General features: G+C 43.0%; 1 protein-coding gene across 4 annotated transcripts in view; it reads left to right on the plus strand.

The window, feature by feature from the left end:
* The window catches only part of TBC1D22A (TBC1 domain family member 22A), a 919,143-nt gene that overhangs the window by 1,326 nt on the left and 897,246 nt on the right, over positions 1–20,571 (plus strand). For all 4 annotated transcript variants that reach the window (XM_073619716.1, XM_073619717.1, XM_073619715.1 and 1 more), the window contains exon 2: positions 16,621–16,677. In XM_073619716.1, coding sequence (XP_073475817.1) covers positions 16,621–16,677 — 57 coding nt within the window. The remainder of the gene's footprint in view (positions 1–16,620; positions 16,678–20,571) is intronic.

Genomic DNA, 20,571 nt, shown 5'->3' on the forward strand with positions numbered 1-20,571 from the left:
CATCCCTTTAACACCAAACACTTAAGTACTCAGGTTCTGAGGCTGATTAAGGTGGTAATTAAACTCACTTGGTGTTTCATCTGCTGTACATTAGCCTCAGAACCTGGGTAATTCATGCGTATTTGGGTTTAAAGGGATGAGGTGGCAACCCTGCTTCTATCACTACCTGCCTCCAGAACCCAGAAGATCGGGGAAGTGATGCAGATCAGTGGGAACCAGCACTGGTGACTACAGACCTCAGGTAGGTGTGTGGAGGCTGGGCACAGAAAGGTACTGGGGCATTTTTAACTTAAAGTGGGAATAAACTCCCATGCATGATTTTTACCTATAGGTAAGCCTACAATATGGCTTACCTATAGGTACTATAAATATCTCCTAAATGTACACCGTTTAGGATATATTTACTGTAGATTCAGCTGGTTGCAGTCACCCCCCCCCCCCCAACATTATTGTCTGGATCCCTGCAGAGCCTGGACTGGCTACTGGCTCTGTGACTTCAGCTGACAGCGGGCTTTAGCCTGCTGTCGGCTATATCTGGGCACAGAAGTGCAGAGAGAAGGGACCCATCCTGTGACCTAGAAGAGAAATATGGCCCAAAAAGCTTTGGCCATACTCCCAGTTGTAAGTTTTTGAGATGTTGCATCCCAGTGGTGCTGTTTTTTTTTTTTTTTTTTTTACACCCTCATTGCAGCCATTTCCTGTCAATATGAATGTACTCCAGTGATGGCTACATGGAATTTCTCATTGCAGGTTCCCTGATGATGACAACAGTGAGCAATGCTTGTGTACAAACATTAAAAGTCTGGGTGGCAGGATGACAGCGTAGGAGCACAACTGTGTAACAGGAACACAGAGTCTCTGTATAACAGGAGGTACCTTAAAGTGGAGTTCCTCCTAAAAGTGCAACTTCCGCTTTAAGGCTTTCTCCCCAGCTCCTGTTTGGGAGATTGAGCTTTTGGGGAGTAGGGGGGAGCAGGTACCTGATTTTGACAGGTACCTGCTCCCACTTCCGTTCTGGTAGCCTTAGGCGATTGGAAGCTTTCCCTCTCAAAGTCTTCTGGGACACATGACAGGTCCTAGAAGACTTCGGGACCAGTCACAGAGCGAAGGGCTGCTTATGCATGTGCAGTGGGCACCCGACTGTAAAGCTGCAAGCTATCACAGCTGGGTGCCCATAGTAGAGATGCCGGCACCACCAAGAGAGGACATTGGGAGAACACAGCGTGGGTGAGTGCACTGCTGGACTGTGGGACAGGTGAGTGTGTGTTTATTAAAAGTCAGCGGCTATACTTTTTGTAGCTGCTGACTTTTAATAAACAAAAATATGACTGGAACTCCGCTTTAAAGAATCATTCCAGGAATCGGCACATTCTACATAAATACACTGGTCTAGCTTGGACCAATGTAACTATGTACTGTATATACTCGAGTATAGGCCGACCCGAATATTTTACCACAAAAAACTGGGAAAACTTATTGACTCGAGTATAAGTCTAGGGTGGGAAATGCAGCAGCTACTGGTAAGCAGTGCCCCTGTGCAGCTTCACTGTGCCCACCTGCAGCTGTAGCTGTCATAACTAAAACAGCGGGTGTCTCTCGCTGTGTCATGCAATATGTTCGGCAGCCGTCCATTGTAACAAAGCCCCGCCTCCTCCTTGGTGATAGAACACTGATACAATGCTGGGAAACTGTATCGGAGTTTCGTCTATCACGGACGAGAAGGAGGCAGGGCTTTGTTACAATGGACGGCTGCCGAACAGACTGCATGACACAGCGGGAGACACCCGCTGTATTAGTAATCACAGGTACAGCTGCAGATGGGCACCCTCGCTCGAGTATAAGTCGAGGGGTTTTTCAGCCTAAAAAATGTGCTGAAAAACTCGGGTATATACTTTACCTGGCCGATGCCACTGGGGATGGACTCTGATACTCCAGTGATCTCCTCTTGCTTCTGAGTCCTGTGCTGGGCAGCTGACTTGATACATTGTTAACATAGGAGATAAGTCCCTCAGCAGTGGTGCCAGAAAATGCTTGGCATTTTCTGAATGAACGCAAAGCTTTCTCTGGTTGGAGGAGGTGGCGAGAGTGACATCACTGCCCCATCTCTCCACCTTGTTTAGTCAGAGAACACTATTAATTCAGCATATGCAAAGTATTCTCTGAATGACGCCTGTGCCGTGCAGCCAACCCACCTGTGTTCACGATGCAGATGACCAGCCATTTGGCATGGGACTCAAAAGCAAGTGGAGATCAGTAGAGTAACGTGTCTACTTCATTGATTTCCAGCTTCCAGCAGCATCGACCTGGAATGGTATATACATAGTTACATTGGTCCAGGGTGGATTTGATTTAAATCACTTGTAAAAAGGCTTGATTTAAATCGACTCCATTTAAATAATTTTTAAAGAGCAACTGTCATCTCTGTCCTGCAGCAGCTCATCTTCTGACCCACTGTTGACTTACTGACAGTCCTATTTGCTTTAATGGGATGGCTGGTGATGCGGCAGTGACGCAACAAGGTGAGGGACATGGCGGCAGCAGGTGAGTGGATGCCCGCTAACAGGCGCTGCCATGATAGATCTGAAATGACAGGAGCTCTTTAAATGTAAGGACTCATTCTTGCTGGTAGTGTGAAATTGTGTGAATGCATCAATGCTGTGCATGTTCTCTCAGCTTGCAGAGCTTGGATTCATTGAATGAGTTTACCAAAAATGTAAATATTGCAGAATATACAGCCTCATGCTACATAACTAAGCTCCATTTCATGCCGAATAAACAAAGTTATTAATGTATCTTAAATAGAAAACTATCTTTAGATAGATTTTTACTCCAAAAGCATTTTTTTTAAATAAATCCGAATTATATCAAAATAGTTTGTTAAAAATCCACGATTTTTATCCACTCTGAATTGGTCTAACATGGACTAATGTATGAATGCATAACAAGCCGATGTCTGGAATTATTCTTTTATAAAGACCTTTATGGCCCTTTTGAAATCTTGAAAATTAATTTATATATTTTATGAATGTTAAAGATTATATGAAATGTTATAGATTAGTGATTTACACCCACTTTCATGACTTAATCTCTAACTTGGTTCTGAAAGTGTAGAAATGGCACAAGTTTGGTTTCAATTTTCTTCTTTCCTAGCTTTGGTTATTATATGCCAGATAACTTAGTGTGGAGTGTGATTGAACAATGTGTAAGGGAAAATGTTCCTAACAGGGACACAGACAGCAAGAAGAACCTCCAGCAGGAACTGGATGTACAAAGAATGCCAGGTGATGAGAGTCCATCATTTTCCTGCTGCTGGATTCACAGGTGGATGTGGATGTGGATAGTTGCAGCCACTCAGCCCATACAAAGCAATGACAGGCTGACAATGTTTGCAGGTGTCTGCTGCTGTTCCAACCAGCAAATACCTGCAGTTAGGGACAGATGACTGGCCCTGGACACAAATGGCTAGCATTCAGGGGTGATAATCTGTCTCTAACGGCAGGTAATCGATCCTTGTGCAATTACATTGGGTTTTTTGGCCGACAGTTGTGGCCGCTATCGGCCTTTCATTGATTTGTGCAGGCTCAGCAGTCCAAACTCTCCACATCCACCTGTGAATCCAACCTCAGTAATATGCTGGATTCTTTCCACAGCCTTCACTAAAATGCTGTGTGAATGAGACCTACGGGGTAGTTGGTGTGATTGCCAAATCTCAACAGACTACCCCTCCAGGATCCCTCTGATTTTTATCAGTCCAATATACACTTTGTTCAACCTTACTAGGCCCTAATAATTTATTACGCTCATTAACATCTTCTCATGCAGTCCACGTCAACTCTTCTCTACCTTCAACACTCTACTCTGTCCTCCTCTGCCTCCACCCACAAACTCACTCACTGCCCAGGAGATCGCCAATCACTTCAAAACTAAGATTGGTACAATTCATGAGGAGATCTCCAATACGCAAAAACCTCCCCCATGCAACACCCCATGTCCACAGATACAATCATTACTTTCCTCATTCAACCCTGCTACTATTAATGAGGTTGCTAAACTTTTGTCTAACACTCATCTAACCACCTGCCCCTGGATCCTGCTCCCTCACAAATGCTACGTTCACCCTCTGACTCGATTATACACTCTCTAACTCACATTTTCAACCTCTCCCTCTCTTGTGGCATCTTCCCAAACTCTCTAATACATGCACTAGTCACCCCCATACTTAAGCCCTCACTGGACCCCACCAATCTTAACAACCTACGTCCCATCTCCTTGCTCGCCTTCTCCTCCAAACTTCTTGAAAGACTGGTCTACAACCGACTAAGCAACCATCTGACCATGAATAAATCTCTTGATCCCCTTCAGTCCGGATTTCGCCCTCAACACTCCATGGGAACTGCTCTCCTTAAACTCTCAAATGACCTAACAGCTAAAACCAGTGGACACTATACTGTACTACTTCTCCTGGATCTCTCTGCTGCCTTTGACACAGTGGACCACCCCCTCCTCCTCAGTAAACTCCACTCCTTTGGTCTCCGTGACTGTGCTCTTCGCTGGTTCTCATCCTACCTATCCCACCGCTCCTTCAGTGTCGCTTACAACTCTACTTCCTCCTCTCCTCTTCCTTTCTCCGTTGGTGTCCCCCAAGGTTCTGTTCTTGGACCTCTTCTTTTCTCAATCTACACCACCTCCCTGGGTCAGTTGATTGCCTCCCACATCTTTAAATATCATCTCTACTCTGATGACACCCAAATCTATCTCTCCACCCCCCAGCTCTCTCCATCTGTCTCCTCACGCATTACCAACTTACTAGCAGACATATCAGCCTGGATGTCACATCACTTCCTCAAACTCAACCCATCCAAAACCGAGCTCATGATATTTCCTCCCTCTGGTGCCACTTCCCCTGATTTCTCTGTCAAAATCAATGGCTCAACTATCAACCCATCTCCCCATGCCAAAGTCCTAGGTGTAATCCTGGACTCTGAACTAACCTTTCGACCCCATGTTCTATCACTATCCAAAATTTGCCACCTCAACCTCCGCAACATCTCCAAGATACGCCCCTTCCTAACCAATGTCACCACAAAGCTTCTAATCCACTCCCTGGTCATCTCCCGCCTCGACTACTGCAACTCCCTCCTCATTGGCTTACCTCTAAATAGGCTATCCCCACTTCAGTCCATCATGAACGCTGCTGCCAGGCTCATCCACCTCACAAACTGCTCAGCGTCTGCTATATCCCTCTGCCAATCCCTCCATTGGCTGCCACTCAGTCACCGAATTAAATTCAAGATGCTAACTATAACTTACAAAGCCATCCACAACCTGGCCCCCAGCTACATCTCTAACCTAGTCTCAAAATACCAACCTAATCGTTCTCTTCGCTCCTCCCAAGACCTCATGCTCTCAAACTCCCTTGTCACCTCATCCCATGCTCGCCTTCAGGACTTCTCCAGAGCCTCTCCCATCCTCTGGAATGCTCTACCGCAATCCGTCTGATTTTCTCCTACTTTATCCACTTTCAGACGATCCTTGAAAACTCATCTCTTCAGAGAAGCCTATCTGGCCCCCACCTAACAACTGTACATTTATCTTCTCAATCAGAACATCACCCACGGTTATTACCTCTTGTATCTCTTGACCTTCCCTCTTAGATTGTAAGCTCTAAGGAGCAGGGCCCTCTGATTCCTACTGTATTAAAGTGTATTGTATTTGTACTGTCTACCCTCAAGTTGTAAAGCGCTACGTAAACTGTTGGTGCTATATAAATCCTGTATAATAATAAAGGGGACCCTTTAAAGTCCACAAGGTTTCAACCTTTTTCTATACTGTACTTGCTATACTTTCTATACAGCTCCGATCCTCTTCTTTTTGGGTCCTCTGCTGGTGCTCCTGGCTCCTCCCTCTCAAGCTGTGTCCCCAGAGAAAGCCACTTGCCCTTGGGACACCACTGCGTGCTCGCTCTCGAGCTGCTTCTTTGTGTGTCCATAAGACACATAGAGCCATGGCTCACCGCCCCCCCCCCCCCCTCCTCTTTGGCTCACTGGCTGTGATTGACAGCAGTGGAAGCCAGTGGACTCCCGCTGCTGTCTCAGCTAATGAGGAGGGAAAGTCCCGGGACAGCCATGACTATCATGAACATCGCTGGATTGGAGGGAGCTCAGGTAGGGATTGGGGGAGCTGGGGGGGAGGCATGAAGGTAAAAACCTTTAGTCTTTAGAACCACTTTAAAATTAAATTTGGACTTTATATGTTCTGCTTTTGGATGTTTCCTGCTTGCACATCCAGTCCCTACTCAAATAAACATCTGACCTTTGGCCACTTCTCCTGGGAGAGCTGCCTAAGGTCTTGCTCACACCAGCCTTGTTGCCCAAAACGCATTGCCTTTTATAAGCAATTGGTGTGTGTTGTGATAAAATTGCAGTTAATTTTCTCACAAATCAGCATGTTACATGTGGCAACATAGCTGCACATAGAGATTAAAGAAGTGTTATTGCAATAAAGTAGAGGAATTCTTTAAAACAACACATCACCGACCATTTGTTGTACACACCTACTGGTGTGAATGGGACTTAATGGAAATTGTTCTCTCTACACTGGCTGCAGTTTTCCCATTCACAGGGTTCTGTGAATAGGAAGACTACAAGTTCCATCTGCCATGCGGCAGTGGTACTCATTCAGTTGCGCACAAGTAGACAACATCACCACCCTTGTAGTCTGTTGTTTACTTCTTCCAGTTCCATAGCCAAAGATCCATAGAGGAGGAGTCTGCAGGAGCCTATGCATTTATGCATTGCACCCATGCACATTGTTTTCTTTTTTTTTTTTTTTTTCAATATGGATACATTATTACCTTTTTTTTAATAAAAGGTGGAATAAGCCTTTTAATAATGTATAGTAATGCTGATTAGTATATTTTGTGTAACCTCTGAGAGGGTCTGCAAATATACCACCTAAAATATCACCCCTTGTATCATGGCCCACTTAGAGCAAACCTGTCAGAAAACTTCTATTGTGTAGATGTTCCTTTTGGGCCCCATTCACACTTGAGCATTTTGGGATCACAGCAGAAACACTAGGAAATAAGAAAGTTTAAGCCAGACCTGCGATTCTGTCAGCGATCTCAAAATGTCCTTCAGTCACAGATTGCAGGTTCAGGTGTCATTACTTTTCAACGGCATCTAAAACGCGATGTATTTGCAATTGTTTGCATAGTTTATTTACTTGAAAAATGCCCTGCCATTCCCGCAAACCTTGCGCCATAAGAAATCTCCCAAAAATGAGGGAAGATCTCTCTTGGACAGATATTAGTGCAACAAGTGTCCTCTTTGGAAGGTTTGCTTTCTATTCCTCTTTTTGGTAACTCAAAAAATCTTTTTTTTTTCATGCTTACTAGGACAAAATAATGTAGACCAGAGTTAGTAACCCATCTCTGCCATTTAGAAAAAAAAAAATAATTTTGGCTTTATATACATTTTCAAGCAGAGCTCCACCCAAAAGGGGAAGCTCCACTTGTTTGCTCTACTGCCAATTTGGCACTTTTTAGGGGGGAGCGGGTACCAGGTTTTGACAGGAAACTGCACCCACTTCTGGGTCAGATGGCTGAGGCAATCTGCGAGGAAGTTTGGCCCCTCTTCCTTCTCCCGCAGCCTTCTGGGACACACACAAGTCGCAGAAAACTGCAGGACCATTCACAAAGCACAGCACAACTTGCTCATGCGCAGTAGGAAACCAACTGTGAAGCCGGAAAGCTTCACTGACGGTTTCCCTTACCTAACATGCCTGCCGTCTGCATCCAAAGCCAATTGAAGAATCAGCTCAGGTGCCGACATCGCTGGATCCCTGGACAGGTAAGTGTCCTTATATTTAAAAGTCAGCAGCTACAGTATTTGTAGCTGCTGACTTCTATTTTTTTTTTTTTTTTTTTATGGGAGAGACTCGAGCTCCTCTTTAATAAGACACGTAGCCTCAAAGATGAGTTCCCTTCTGAAGACAATCGGACTAATTCAATAAAGTCCCTTTTTTCTTAAAACTGAACTTTGCTCGCTCAATGGGCAGTACTTAATTTGAATCTGTATGCTACTGCCATTAGTAAATGGGAATGTAGATTTTATTGATTTGTTTTTACATTTCTTCAGGTACTTCCTTATTCTGTGTGAGCAGCTCAGTTTACATGGCACAGAAGACTATGAGGCGGCAGATAGGTTTATTTTATTGCAAACATTGCATGCGATAATAGCCTGCCTGCTCACAATCTGTTGTAAAATGACTTCAGTTTTGCTTTAAATGCATATAACAGAGGTTGTTCATAAAATATTTTTTGCTGTAACATACAACAAAAGTTTTGTTTGTCATTGCTGCTAATGTTTCCCAATTGTATGGCTGTTTCAGAAGAGTAGGCCGTGCCTGTGTTTAGGTTTACCCTAAGCCCCCATTCACAGTGGCTTTGACAAACCTTCTCTTATGCTCTCATTCACACTGAACGTGGCTTTGAAATCACACTCACACACTTTCAAAGCTGCATTTTACTCCAACTTTGGGGGGCGACTTGAAAGACATCTGTGTGGGTTCATGCACAGATGTCTATTGAAATCGCCCCCGAAGTAGTGCAGGAAGTACTTTTGAGAATCGGTGCGGCGCTGCAAAGTCAGCGTTACACCAATTCGGACGGTGCCATTGCCGGCAATAGGCTCCATTTGGCATGTGATTTGACATGCCAAATCGGCCCAATGTGAACGTGGGCTTATTGTCAAAGCCTAATTGAACAAGCTGAATCTGATTGGCTGTCATGCACAGCTGCACCAGATTTTGCACTCTCCAGTTTTAGTAAATAAACCCCTGGGTGTTTACCTGAGTTCAATTTAGCTGTATTTAGAGAAATTAGAATTCTGTGCATACAGGGGCAGACTATAAATGTATTGGCAATGGTGTTTATTTTTTTTTTTTTCCCCATATTTTTCAAATAATTCCTTCTTTGTTTAACCACTTCAGCGCAAGGAAGTTTTACCCTTCATGACCAGGCAATTTTTTACTATTTAGCACTGCAATACTTTAACTGGTAATTGCGCGGTCATGCAATGCTGTACCCAATCATTTTTTTTCACACAAATATAGCTTTCTGTTGGTGGTTTTTGATCACCACTGGGTTTTTAATTGGTTATATATTTTTTATATAGTTTTTTTTTTTTTTTTACCTTATTGGATATGTGTTATAGCAGAAAGTAAAATATATATATATATATATATATATATATATATATATATATATATATATATATATATATATATATGTATGTGTAATTTTAAACTTTCAGTGTGTGTGTATATATGAGCCACTGAACATTTTGATAAATTTAGGCCTTATTGTATTTGCTACATATCTTTAGTAAAAAAAAGTATATTTAAACGTATATTTGGTTTGCGTAAAAGTTATAGCATTTACAAACTATGGTAAAGATACAGGATTTTTTAAATTTTTTGTTTTGTTTTATACTAATGGCGATGATAAGCGACTTATAGTGGGACTGTGATAGTGTGGAGGGAAATATGACACGAACTGACTCTGACGTCTCCCGTGACACTAATGCAGTGATCAGTGCTAATCGGTGTTGCTGTACAAATGACACTGACTGGGAAGTGGCTAATATTTAGGGGCAGTCAAAGGATTAACTGTGTGCCTAATAATGTGTGCTGTGTTCACTAAGCAATGTACCCCTTTTTACCGGAATATAGCTGCTGTCTGTGGAGAGCCCTGTGTTTACCATCACAGGGCTCTTTTCTGCCATTCGCTCAACTGATCAGTGTTTCCCAGCCATAAATCATTGGCCGGGACCTGCTGATTGGCATGTGCTGGAGCGCATATCACCACAGCTGGGGTGGCGGGCATGTGCTCGCCCCTTACCCAGAAAAGCCGAATCATGTACATGTATGTGATCTGCCGCAGTATAAAGTAGAATTTCAGCTTTCTTCAGATTTTTAGTATGTTTGGACCAAGCTGGTCCAAACAAATTGCTTCTAAGTAGCAGCTGTGTGTGCTGTAATACAGAAAGTGGCGATGTATTCTGGCAGCAGTCTGGGTGACTTTCCATTTGCTGTCAGGAACTAAAGTCGGGCTGGGTGCTCCTCCGCTTTTCAAGAAAAGCGTTTTATTTTTTTTATCAGTGAATACATGGCTTCCTCTGATTGGCCAAGTGGGAAATCATGACATCATCCTCCCGCCTCTACATAAAAAATGTAAAGGCTTCTCCTGAATGATGACAAAGCACTCAGCCTTACTGTATTTTGTTCTGGCATAAGATGGAAAAGTCGCCCATACTGCTGAGAAATACGTATGCTACTAAAGTATATAACAGTGACATTACTTTTAAAGTATATGTGAACCCTCACCTTGTAAAAGGTGTCTCTCTGTCTCCCTGTCAAATGATCTGCAGGAAAAGGTAGTTGAACTGTATAAAACAGGAAAGGGATATAAAAAGATAGCCAAGGTATTGAGAATGCCAATCAGCATTGTTCAAACTCCAATCAAGAAGTGGAAAATGAGGGGTTCTGTTGAAACCAAACCACGCTTAGGTAGACCAACTAAAATTTCAGCCACAACTGCCAGGAAGATTGTTCAGGATGCAAAGAAAAACCCACAAAAAACTTCAGGTGAAATACAGGACTCTCTGAAAACATGTGGCGTGGCTGTTTCACGATGCACAATAATGGGCTGCATAGTCGAGTCGCCAGAAGAAAGCCATTACGACACAATTGCCACAAAGTATCTGAAATACGCAGACAATACGCCAAACAGCACAGAGACAAGCCTCAACCCTTCTGGCACAAAGTAATTTGGAGTGATGAGACCAAAGTTGAGCTTTTTGGCCACAACCATAAACACTACATTTGGAGAGGAGTCAACAAGGCTTACGATGAAAGGTACGGAGGTGGATCGCTGATGTTTTGGGGATGTGTGGGCTACAAAGGCACAGAAAATTTGGTCAAAATTGTTGGCAAGATGAATGCAGTATGTTGTCAAAAAATACTAAAGGAACATTTGCATTCATCAGCCAGGAAGCTCTGCATGGGACTTACTTGGACATTCCAAAACGACAATGATCCATAACATAAGGCCAATTCGACCTGTCATTGGCTACAGCACAATAAAGTGAAGGTTCTGGAGTAGCCATCTCAGTCTCCTGACCTCAATATCATTGAGCCACTCTGGGGAGATCTCAAACGTGCAGTTCATGCAAGACAGACCAAGCATTTACATAAACAGGAGCCCTTTTGCCAAGAGGAATGGGCAGCGTTACCATCTGAGAAGATAAAGAGCCTCATCCACAAATACCACAAAAGACTTCAAGCTGTCATTGATGTTAAAGGGGGCAATACACGGTATTAAGAACTGGTGTATGTAAACTTTTGATCAGGGTCATTTGGGTAGTTTCTGTTGCTTGTGATTTAAAAAGAATAAACACAGTTGATTGATAATAAATGGCTTCAGCCAAACACCAACCATGAGTGAAAAAAGTTTTTGTGTTATCGTCCATATTCTCTGAAAAATGGCCAAGAAATCATAAATTCTGCCAGGGTATGTATACTTATGAGCACAACTGTGTGTGTAAATAGATACTGAGCAAAATTATAAATGCAATACTTTTGTGTTTGCCCCTATTTATCATGAGCTGAACTTAAAGATCTACAACTTTTTTTCTATGTACACAAAAGGCCTATTTCTCTCAAGTATTGTTCACAAATCTGTGTTAGTGATTTGCTGATGTCAGTGTTGTAGATGTGGTATGGGCAGGCGTATGCTATGGACAACGAACACAGGTGCATTTTATTGATGCCATTTTGAATGCACAGAGATACCGTGACGAGATCCTGAGGCCCATTCTTGTGCCATTCATCCACGACCATCACCTCATGTTGCAGCATGATAATGCATGGCCCCATGTTGTAAGGATCTGTACACAATTCCTGAAAGATGAAAACATCCCAGTTCTTGCATGGCTAGCATACTCACCGGACATGTCACGCATTGAGCATGTTTGGGATGCTGTGGTTTGGCGTATACCACAGCATGTTCCAGTTCCTGCCAATATCCAGCCGCTTTGCACAGCCATTGAAGAAGAATGGACCAACATTCCACAGGCCACAATCAACAACTTGATCAACTCTATGCGAAGGAAATGTGCTGTGTGAGGCAGATGGTGGTCACATAAGATACTGACTGGTTTTCGGACCCCCCACCACCCCAATACAGTAAAACTGCACATTTTAGAGTGGCCTTTTATTGTGGCCAGCCTAAGGCACACCTGTGCAATAATCGTGCTTTCTAATCAGCATCTTGATATGCCACACCTGTGAGGTGGATGGATTATCTTGGCAAAGGAGAAGTGCTCCCTAGCACAGATTTAGACAGTTTTGTGAACAATATTTGAGAGAAATAGGCCTTTTGTGTACATAGAAAAAGTTGTAGATCACTAAGTTTAGCTCATGATAAATGGGCAAACACAAAAGTGTTGCGTTTATAATTTTGCTACGTGTGTGTGTGTGTGTGTGTGTGTGTGTGTGTGTGTGTGTGTGTGTGTAAATATGTATATATATATAGTAATATTCTACATAATCTCTGTTCTCAGCTGCATAAGGAGCTCAGAGAGCTAGGGGAGGTAAAACAGCAGTACACTGATCTTTCCAGTGAAAGGTTGTGAGTATGTTGAGGGGGGTGGTTGTCAGCACAAGTCTGATCATTGGAGGAGAGCATGCTGTGTTCCCAGCACAACTAGAGAACTGACCACACTGTGCTCTCCTGCTAAGTGTGGTCAATTTTTTAATAGGAAAGCAGAGGGACTGGCAGGATCAACAGGGATTTCACACAAAGGAAGCAATACAGGATACTTTTTCATACAAGTACATGGTACAGCAGGCACATAACAGGAATCTGAAATGTTGGATTAACATATTCTTTAACCCAGTGTTTCTCAACTCCAGTCCTCAAGGCGCCTCAACAGGTCATGTTTTCAGGATCTCCCTCAGATGAAACGGCTGTGGTAATTACTAAGGCAGTGAAACTAATGAAATCACCTGTGCAAAATAATGGGGAGCCTGAAAACATGACCTGTTGGGGCGCCTTAAGGACTGGAGTTGAGAAACACTGCTTTATCTAAATCAGTGTTTCTCAACTCCAGTCCTCAAGGCGCCCCAACAGGTCATGTTTTCGGGCTCCCCATTACTTTGTACAGGTGATTTGATTAGTTTCACTGCCTTAGTAATTACCACAGCCGCTTCATCTGAGGGAAATCCTGAAAACATGACCTGTTGGGACACCTTGAGGACTGGAGTTGAGAAACACTGATCTAAATGCAGGAGGCCAGTGTATAAAGGATACCTGCACAGAGTAAGTATGGGGCCGTCATCTCTGACCTGCTTCTTCTAGTTCCCTGTTTTTTAATTGTGGTCCAGTGGCCTGCTTCAGTCACCGACCCAGAACAAGTAAGAGAACTAGAAAACCTGTAGGCTGTCATCACTGCTTTTCCTTTTGAAAATTCTATTTGCTTGACTTATAATGCCAATTGCCTGCATTCAGTACTTTTGAGGTTCGGTTCACACTGCTGCAAAGGCAAAGTCGTATGACTTTTGCCTGCAACTTCCTTCTGACTTGATCCGACTTGGATGCTATTTAGGAGCCTGTACAATGGCTGAAATCACACCTAAGTCGGACCCAAGTAGCACAGGAACCTTTTCTAAAGTCAGAGCGACTTGTGTAGCATCAGTTAAGACGGCTCTCCTAGGAAAACATTGAATTTGACATGTCATGTGATTTGGGTTCTTACACGTCAGATCCTATGTCGCAGCAGTGTGAACCAAGCCTTAGGCATAAGACTGAAACAAGCAAGCAGACAAGGAGTTCTGACTTCATTTGTTTCATACATATGTTGAGTCCACAATTCGGGAAATATTCAAGCCAGAGGATCAGCATGACATCTAGAAAACCACATATTTTATAGGGGGGTCACCAATGGCAGTCCGTGTATTTCTCATGGCACACATGATTTTAGAATGGCACACAGATAAGAGCTGGTAGGAATGAAGCTGGAGTTGTCTTGTGATGTGTAGGGAAATAGTTTTGCAGAAGTAAACTAAAATGGATTTCACAATTTCTTTAGAATATGGGCAGATAACGGTAAACTTGTATAGCCAGGCATAGACTAAAAGAAGAAGAGGAGATTCCTGGAAAAATGATGAGGAGCACTACACTGGAAAAATGTGATTCTGAAAAAAAGTCACAATTTAACTCTCAGACCAAACCTACAGAGATGAACGGATTACACCGCCTGAATGTACAAAACTGTCACTGCTGTGTTCTTTGCATTCGTACCTAAAGTACAGAGTCATATTGGAACTTTTTATTGCTGCATTACTTTTAACGTATCTCTAAAAACTATTTTATTTTTTATTTTTCTGGAAATCCTAGTGTCCTGTTAGGTGCTTCCTGGTGTGTGTCCTCACTCTCGATTTGTCCTGGTGACCAATATCACTGGGACAACAAGTGACAGGAAATCTGTGTTTTAGAGTTGTCACCACAACAGAAGATGAGGGGATATCTTTCATTTGGGACCTGTCCTGGTGCTAACTGTCAGAGTGTTTCCCTTTGTTTTTGGAGCATTTTCCTCTCATCTCTGTAACAGGAAATATAAGGAAAACTCTCCAACAGGACACAGGCAGAAATAAAAACCGGATATTGGTTTTAACCCTTCCCTACTCTATCCAAAGCTACAAAAAAAAGTAACTTTCCGATTTTAGATGCGTTTTAAAATCCTACCCCCTGTAACTACCGTATTTATCAGCGTATAACACGCACCATAACTTTAAAAGGGAAGTTTCAGAAAAAAACCTTACATTTTGAAATAAGGGTCAGTGCCCATCTGCAGCCTCACCAGTGCCCATTAGTTCAGCCTGTTTAGTGCCCAGCTGCAGCCTCTAACATGCCCATCATTGCAGCCTGTTCAATATCCATCTGCAGACTTGCCTTTGATGATCATTGCAGCATCGCCAGTGCTGGATTACACAGATCCGTGATCTCCTGTGTATCCAGCGCTCAGTCATTCTCAGTCCCGCCCCGGCTCATATGATGGACAGAACAGTGGTCCAGTGCCGGGCCAGGGTGGTGGGACTGTGTGTGACTGAGCGCCGGATACACAGGAGAACGCTGCTGTGTGTAATCCAGCGGTGCTCGTCCCCTCCTTGTCACTCCGAGGCAGCAGGAATTGCTGATTCTCAGGGGGAAAAGTGCGTGTTATACGCCGATAAATACGGTAATCGCTGCAGTACATTAAAATGAAACCTAATCTAAAAGTCCAAAATACTCCCCAAAATGTTCTGATGCACCCAGAGGTGTGTGTGTGTATGTGGGCAAACAATCCTGAATGCATATGGCCCTAAACGTGAGCAAGCTCAGTACAGCGTCCAGCTGCTGTGTATTTCAGACAGTTATGGATTCTGACAGGCTGTTGGCAGCAGGGCTGGGTGCTGCATCTGTGCCTCCCATGGAACTGAAAATGCCAGGATATGATGCACATGGGCCACTTGTGCAAGTAGGCTAAACCTTGTTAACTTGACCTGACTAAAGTCAGATTCACACTATTGCGGGTGGTGCGGTTTGTGTTTGCGCGGGCACGGCAGCCCATTCATTTGAATGGGCTGCTGTAATTGTGGGAAATGCAGGGGAAAGCTCCCGGACCCTTTTTGAAAAATGTGGCCATAGGAACATCATGGTGCTTTTGGCACCATGCAGTTTCACACACCAGAAAACCTGCTGCATTTTCCAGTGCATGGGGGTGCCTGCAGGTCTGCTCAGTAGCACCGTGTTTTGGCTGTTGGTGCATGCAGTTGTTGCAAATTCATAGTTATTTGCGATCTACAGTATGTGATTTTATAATGGTGTGAACCTAGCCCGATGAATGGTTTAGATAGGAGGCTTGGGGTGTATGTGTGTTTTCTAGATTAGTTAATCTTAGCTCGGAATTCCACTTTAAAGGAGAAGTATAGCCAAAGCTTTTTAGTTTTGCACTCCTGTGACCCGTTTTCAGCCAACATCACGAGCCTAGTCTAGTCTCCGAAAAGATCTCGACCATATGAACTGCTGAGAGCCTGAGCCAGCTGCTCCCACCCCCTGCACAGCTCAGTGCTCTGGTGATTGATCATCACCAATTCTCTGCAGGCTGTAGACCAATAACTCAGCATTCAGTGGTGTTTGATCACTCTGTTCTTGGTCTTCAAGGCAGGGGGATAGCTGCAGCTGGGATGGGTGCTGCAGCCACCTAGGAAGGTACGATTGTTTATTTTTTCTAATCCCATACTTCTCTTTTAAGGAAATCTTATTCGAGATCATAATCTCTCAGGCAATGCTATATTTTTTTTTTTCTCCTGCGGTAATATTGTTTATGATATTAGCATCACAAATCTTTAGAGGTGGCACAATTGTTATGGAAGCACAAAGACTCCTACAGAAAATTCTATTATGTGAATTTAGGAAAAGATCCTTGATGTTTAAGTCTTAATGCTTTTGTTTTTGTAGTACCGTGTATTGACAGTGTTGTATTTTTTTTTTTTTTTTTGTATCCCCTCTTAAATTAGCATTCAACATGTATATGGTGCCCAGCATCCGCCTTTTGATCCACTGCTTCATGGAGCGTAAGTCAAGTTTTTATCTTTTTAGTGCTTTCATGTTTTATATAAAAAATAGAATAAAGCGCATGAACGGTCTTTTAGCTTGGTTTTATGCCTTGTGGACAGTTGACCTGTTTGTATTTGCTTTTCCCTGTTATGGAAGTCATAAATATATAGATTGTTGCTTGCCAAGGTTCAACAATCGGTATGAACAATGTGAAAGTTCGTTCTTTGCGTACTTCTGAGAACTGTACAATAAATTATTCCAATTTATTTACACGGTCCTGAAACCTGCTTTAAGTTTTTATTTTTTTGTAATCTATAATGCAAAGAGCACAACCGAAAGTTAAGTGCATTCATATGAGACATACAGAACTTCAAGTATTAAAGGGGCACATTAATCAAAAATAAATACCTGCCAAATTTAATTGTAATTTTGTTTAGCCACTTTTATGATTCACAAGCCTTACCACACAGTGTATGCAGTATTGTGACACCACTAATTCTTGCTGCCCCTTTGCTGGTTAGTTGCAACCCACAGTTAAGGGAGTCTACGTTATTTTTAACTACTTCAATCCTAGGCACTTTTACTCCCTTCCTGCCCAGGCCAATTTTCAGCTTTCAGCACTGTCACAATTTGAGTGACAATTGTGCCGTTATGCAATACTGTACCCATATGATATTTTCACACAAATAGAGCTTTCTTTTGCTGGTATTTAATCACCACTGAATTTTTTTATTTTTTTGCTAAATAAATGAAAAACAACGTAAAATTAAGAAGAATTAAAAAAAGTTTTTCTTTGTTTCTGTCATAAAATTTTGCAAATTAATAAATCTTTTTTTTCATTAATTTAGGTCAAAATGTATTCTGCTGCATTTCTTTGATTAAAAATAACACAAACCAGTGTACATTTTTTAGTCTGTAGGAAAGTTATAGAGTCCGCAAACTATGGCGGGGGAAAAAAAAAAATTTATATATATATATATATATATATATATATATATATATATATATATATATATATATATATATATATTCCCACCACACTCTGATCAAACCAATACAGTGTTACCATAGTAACACTGTGCTACTCTGGGAAAGTGATCAGGATTTTTTTTTTTTCACGTTATGAATTTCATTTAAGCAAGCATTTTTACTGAATTAAACTAGTACATTCAGTGTATTTTTAAAGCGGAGGTCCGCCCACCCCACTAAAAATGTGAAGTCTGCAGCTGCTGACTTTTAATATATGGACACTTACCTGTCCAGGGAGCCTGCAATGTCGGCACCCCAGCCAATTCCGATCTTCGGAACGGCTGTTGGGTGCAGCCAGCTGCCATTGCCGGTAAGGGAACCTGGCACTGAAGCCCTACTGCACGAGGCGGGCTGTGCTTTTTAATTGGCCCTGCGACAGAAGGAGGAGGGGGCCGAGCTTTGCCATGGGGCCGTCTGCTGAAGTGAGGTGCTGAAAAACAGGTCTCCGTCCCCCCGAAAGGTGCCCAATGTGGCACCGGGGGGGAGGGGGGGGAGGCGAATAAGCGGAAGTTCCACTTTTGGGTGGAACTCCGCTTTAATGTGATTTAGCTTTGACCAATCACAGCTTATCACATGGTACAGATGGGCTGTGATTTGCATGTCTGTACCATGTGTTCACTGTGGCCAATCACAGCTTGCGACACAATTGTATACAATGGATGGCATGAAAGGAAGCCCTCCATTGTTTACAACTGTCATGTCATCTGCTCTGACTGGTCACAGCGATTACCTGACACTGGCAGCAGGCCCGTACAGTGATCAGTCATCAGCTGTGTCTGGTGGACACAGCCAGTGACAGATCGCACCGCTGAGTGGCCCGGCAAGAGGCACATTTTTGGGAAGACGTTATATGACGTTTTCCCAGAACAACAGTGCTCCCATCCGGCTGTCATTTTACCATGGGTCGGGAGGGAAGGTGTTTAAATATGTTTTTAAAATGGTTGTATACCCTGCTTGCGCATATTTTCCTACAGATATTCATTTTACCCAATTAAAGGCTTATTTCTTAAACCTGTATGGTTTAGGAGATATTAACCTTGCATGCAGCCGCTGTCGTCAGCGGCGCATGCGCTCTGAAGGTCCGGCCGATGCTGCCGTAGCTTGCCAGAAAGAGGACTCCCGTGTGCATGTGCCAGAGCCGCCTAACCCGAAAGAAACGCAGAGGGAACATGTCTGCTCCCTCAGCGGTGACCAGGAAGCGGTGCAGGCGCTTCGTTCTGTGGGGAGTATTTCATAATGAGCTAGTATGCGATGCATACTAGCTCATTATGCATTTGCCTTACAGGGTTTTTTTTATTCTTATTTTTTTCAGGGCATACAACCACTTTAAGTGCAAAAATGTTTTTTGCATAGTTAGTCTGGCTGAAAAAAAGACAGAAGTTCATCTAGTTCAATTTTAGTTTCAGGCACTGAATTCATTTATCATTCTATGCGAAATCCTACCCCTAAAACAAAAAAAAAATGCTCCTTTCAGTTTTTCTTTCTGTTGATGTCACAGGTTCCTTCTCTTGTAGAGAGAGGTTGTTAATCTAGAGTAGTTGTTCATTTTTTAATTTTAAATCTCTCCCTGGAGTTTTGCTTAAGGCCCCTTTCACACTGGCACTCTCCGCCAGCGGATCTGCCTGCTCAGCGGATGGACAGGTCCATGTTTGCTCTGCTTATGCAGGGGGGACACGGACACAGCTGACTTTCCTGTATGGATGGTCGGGTGTAAACAGACCGCCTGTCTGTTTACATCCGACTGTCATCCGATGAACACATGTCCGTTGACACCCGCTGCTCCATAGAGGGCAATGGATTGTCCGATCGGGTCCTCCTAGAAAACTGACAGGCAGACCCGATCGATCTGCCCGTGTGAAACCGGCCTTAAAGTAGTGAATATCAAACGTGTAAACCAACGTCCTAGTTGCGCATGTCCGAGCATTTATAACATTTACGCTATAGCAATGTTTTTAGAGGAAACATACAATATAGCAGCACTCTTCAAACGGTAATTCTTTAAAGCCCAACTCCATGAAAATGAAAAAAATCCATCCTTGCAATGCCCTGCACTGTCTTTGGGAAAATACTTGCCTTATTCCTCGCTCCAGCAGAGTACATTTTTTAAGGCTGCGGCTGATCCCCTGCAGCTCCTCTGTGAGCTGCAACTGGCTTTGGTAGTGCACCAGCCTCCAATACATATACAGTACAGGGTTATTGTCCCTGCAGTGTAATGCTTTATGTACACGGGACGTTTCTCAACCTCTCCTGAACGCTGGAACATCACAGCTAGTAATCCACATTTAAAAAAACGTGTGTTTAGCAGCGTTTACAAGCCGCGTTTGGCTTCAGGAGCGTTTACTGAAAATAACCTCAGGAGCCCCTCCCCAAATGATTAGAAAGCACTAAAAACAAGTATTTATTAACTATTTCCGCCATTCTTTGAGAGAACAGTGTGAGTAGCAGCTGAGAAAGCAGTGTGCTTGTAGCTAGCTGTTATTTTTTTGGTTGGTTTGTTAATATGGATCCCATGATGAGAATGTGTGAGGAAATGCTCCTGATGTTGCTTTTGCTGAGGCTGCAAAGACGTAGAAAATTGCGTGAGAAGACCAGAGTTCGTTGCTACTGGACACATCCATTGATGGCTCAACGCATGTCCACAGGATACTCTTCTAATTTGTATGTTCAGCTGCGTAATTACCCAGAGATTTTTTTAATTTTTACATGCATGTCAATTGCCACCTTTTGACGTTCTCTTGGAAAAGGCATAATTGGCTGATGAGGGGAATAGCACAAGGTATATCAAGCTTGCATACAGTGATAATTGAGTTTTTGGTGTGTTGGTAGCATTTTCAAGGCTCAATAATAATTTTAAATATTTTCCTTTAAAAATGCTACTAGAC

The sequence above is a fragment of the Aquarana catesbeiana genome, linkage group LG03 (assembly GCF_042186555.1).
Source record: "Aquarana catesbeiana isolate 2022-GZ linkage group LG03, ASM4218655v1, whole genome shotgun sequence".
NCBI classification, from domain to species: domain Eukaryota; kingdom Metazoa; phylum Chordata; class Amphibia; order Anura; family Ranidae; genus Aquarana; species Aquarana catesbeiana.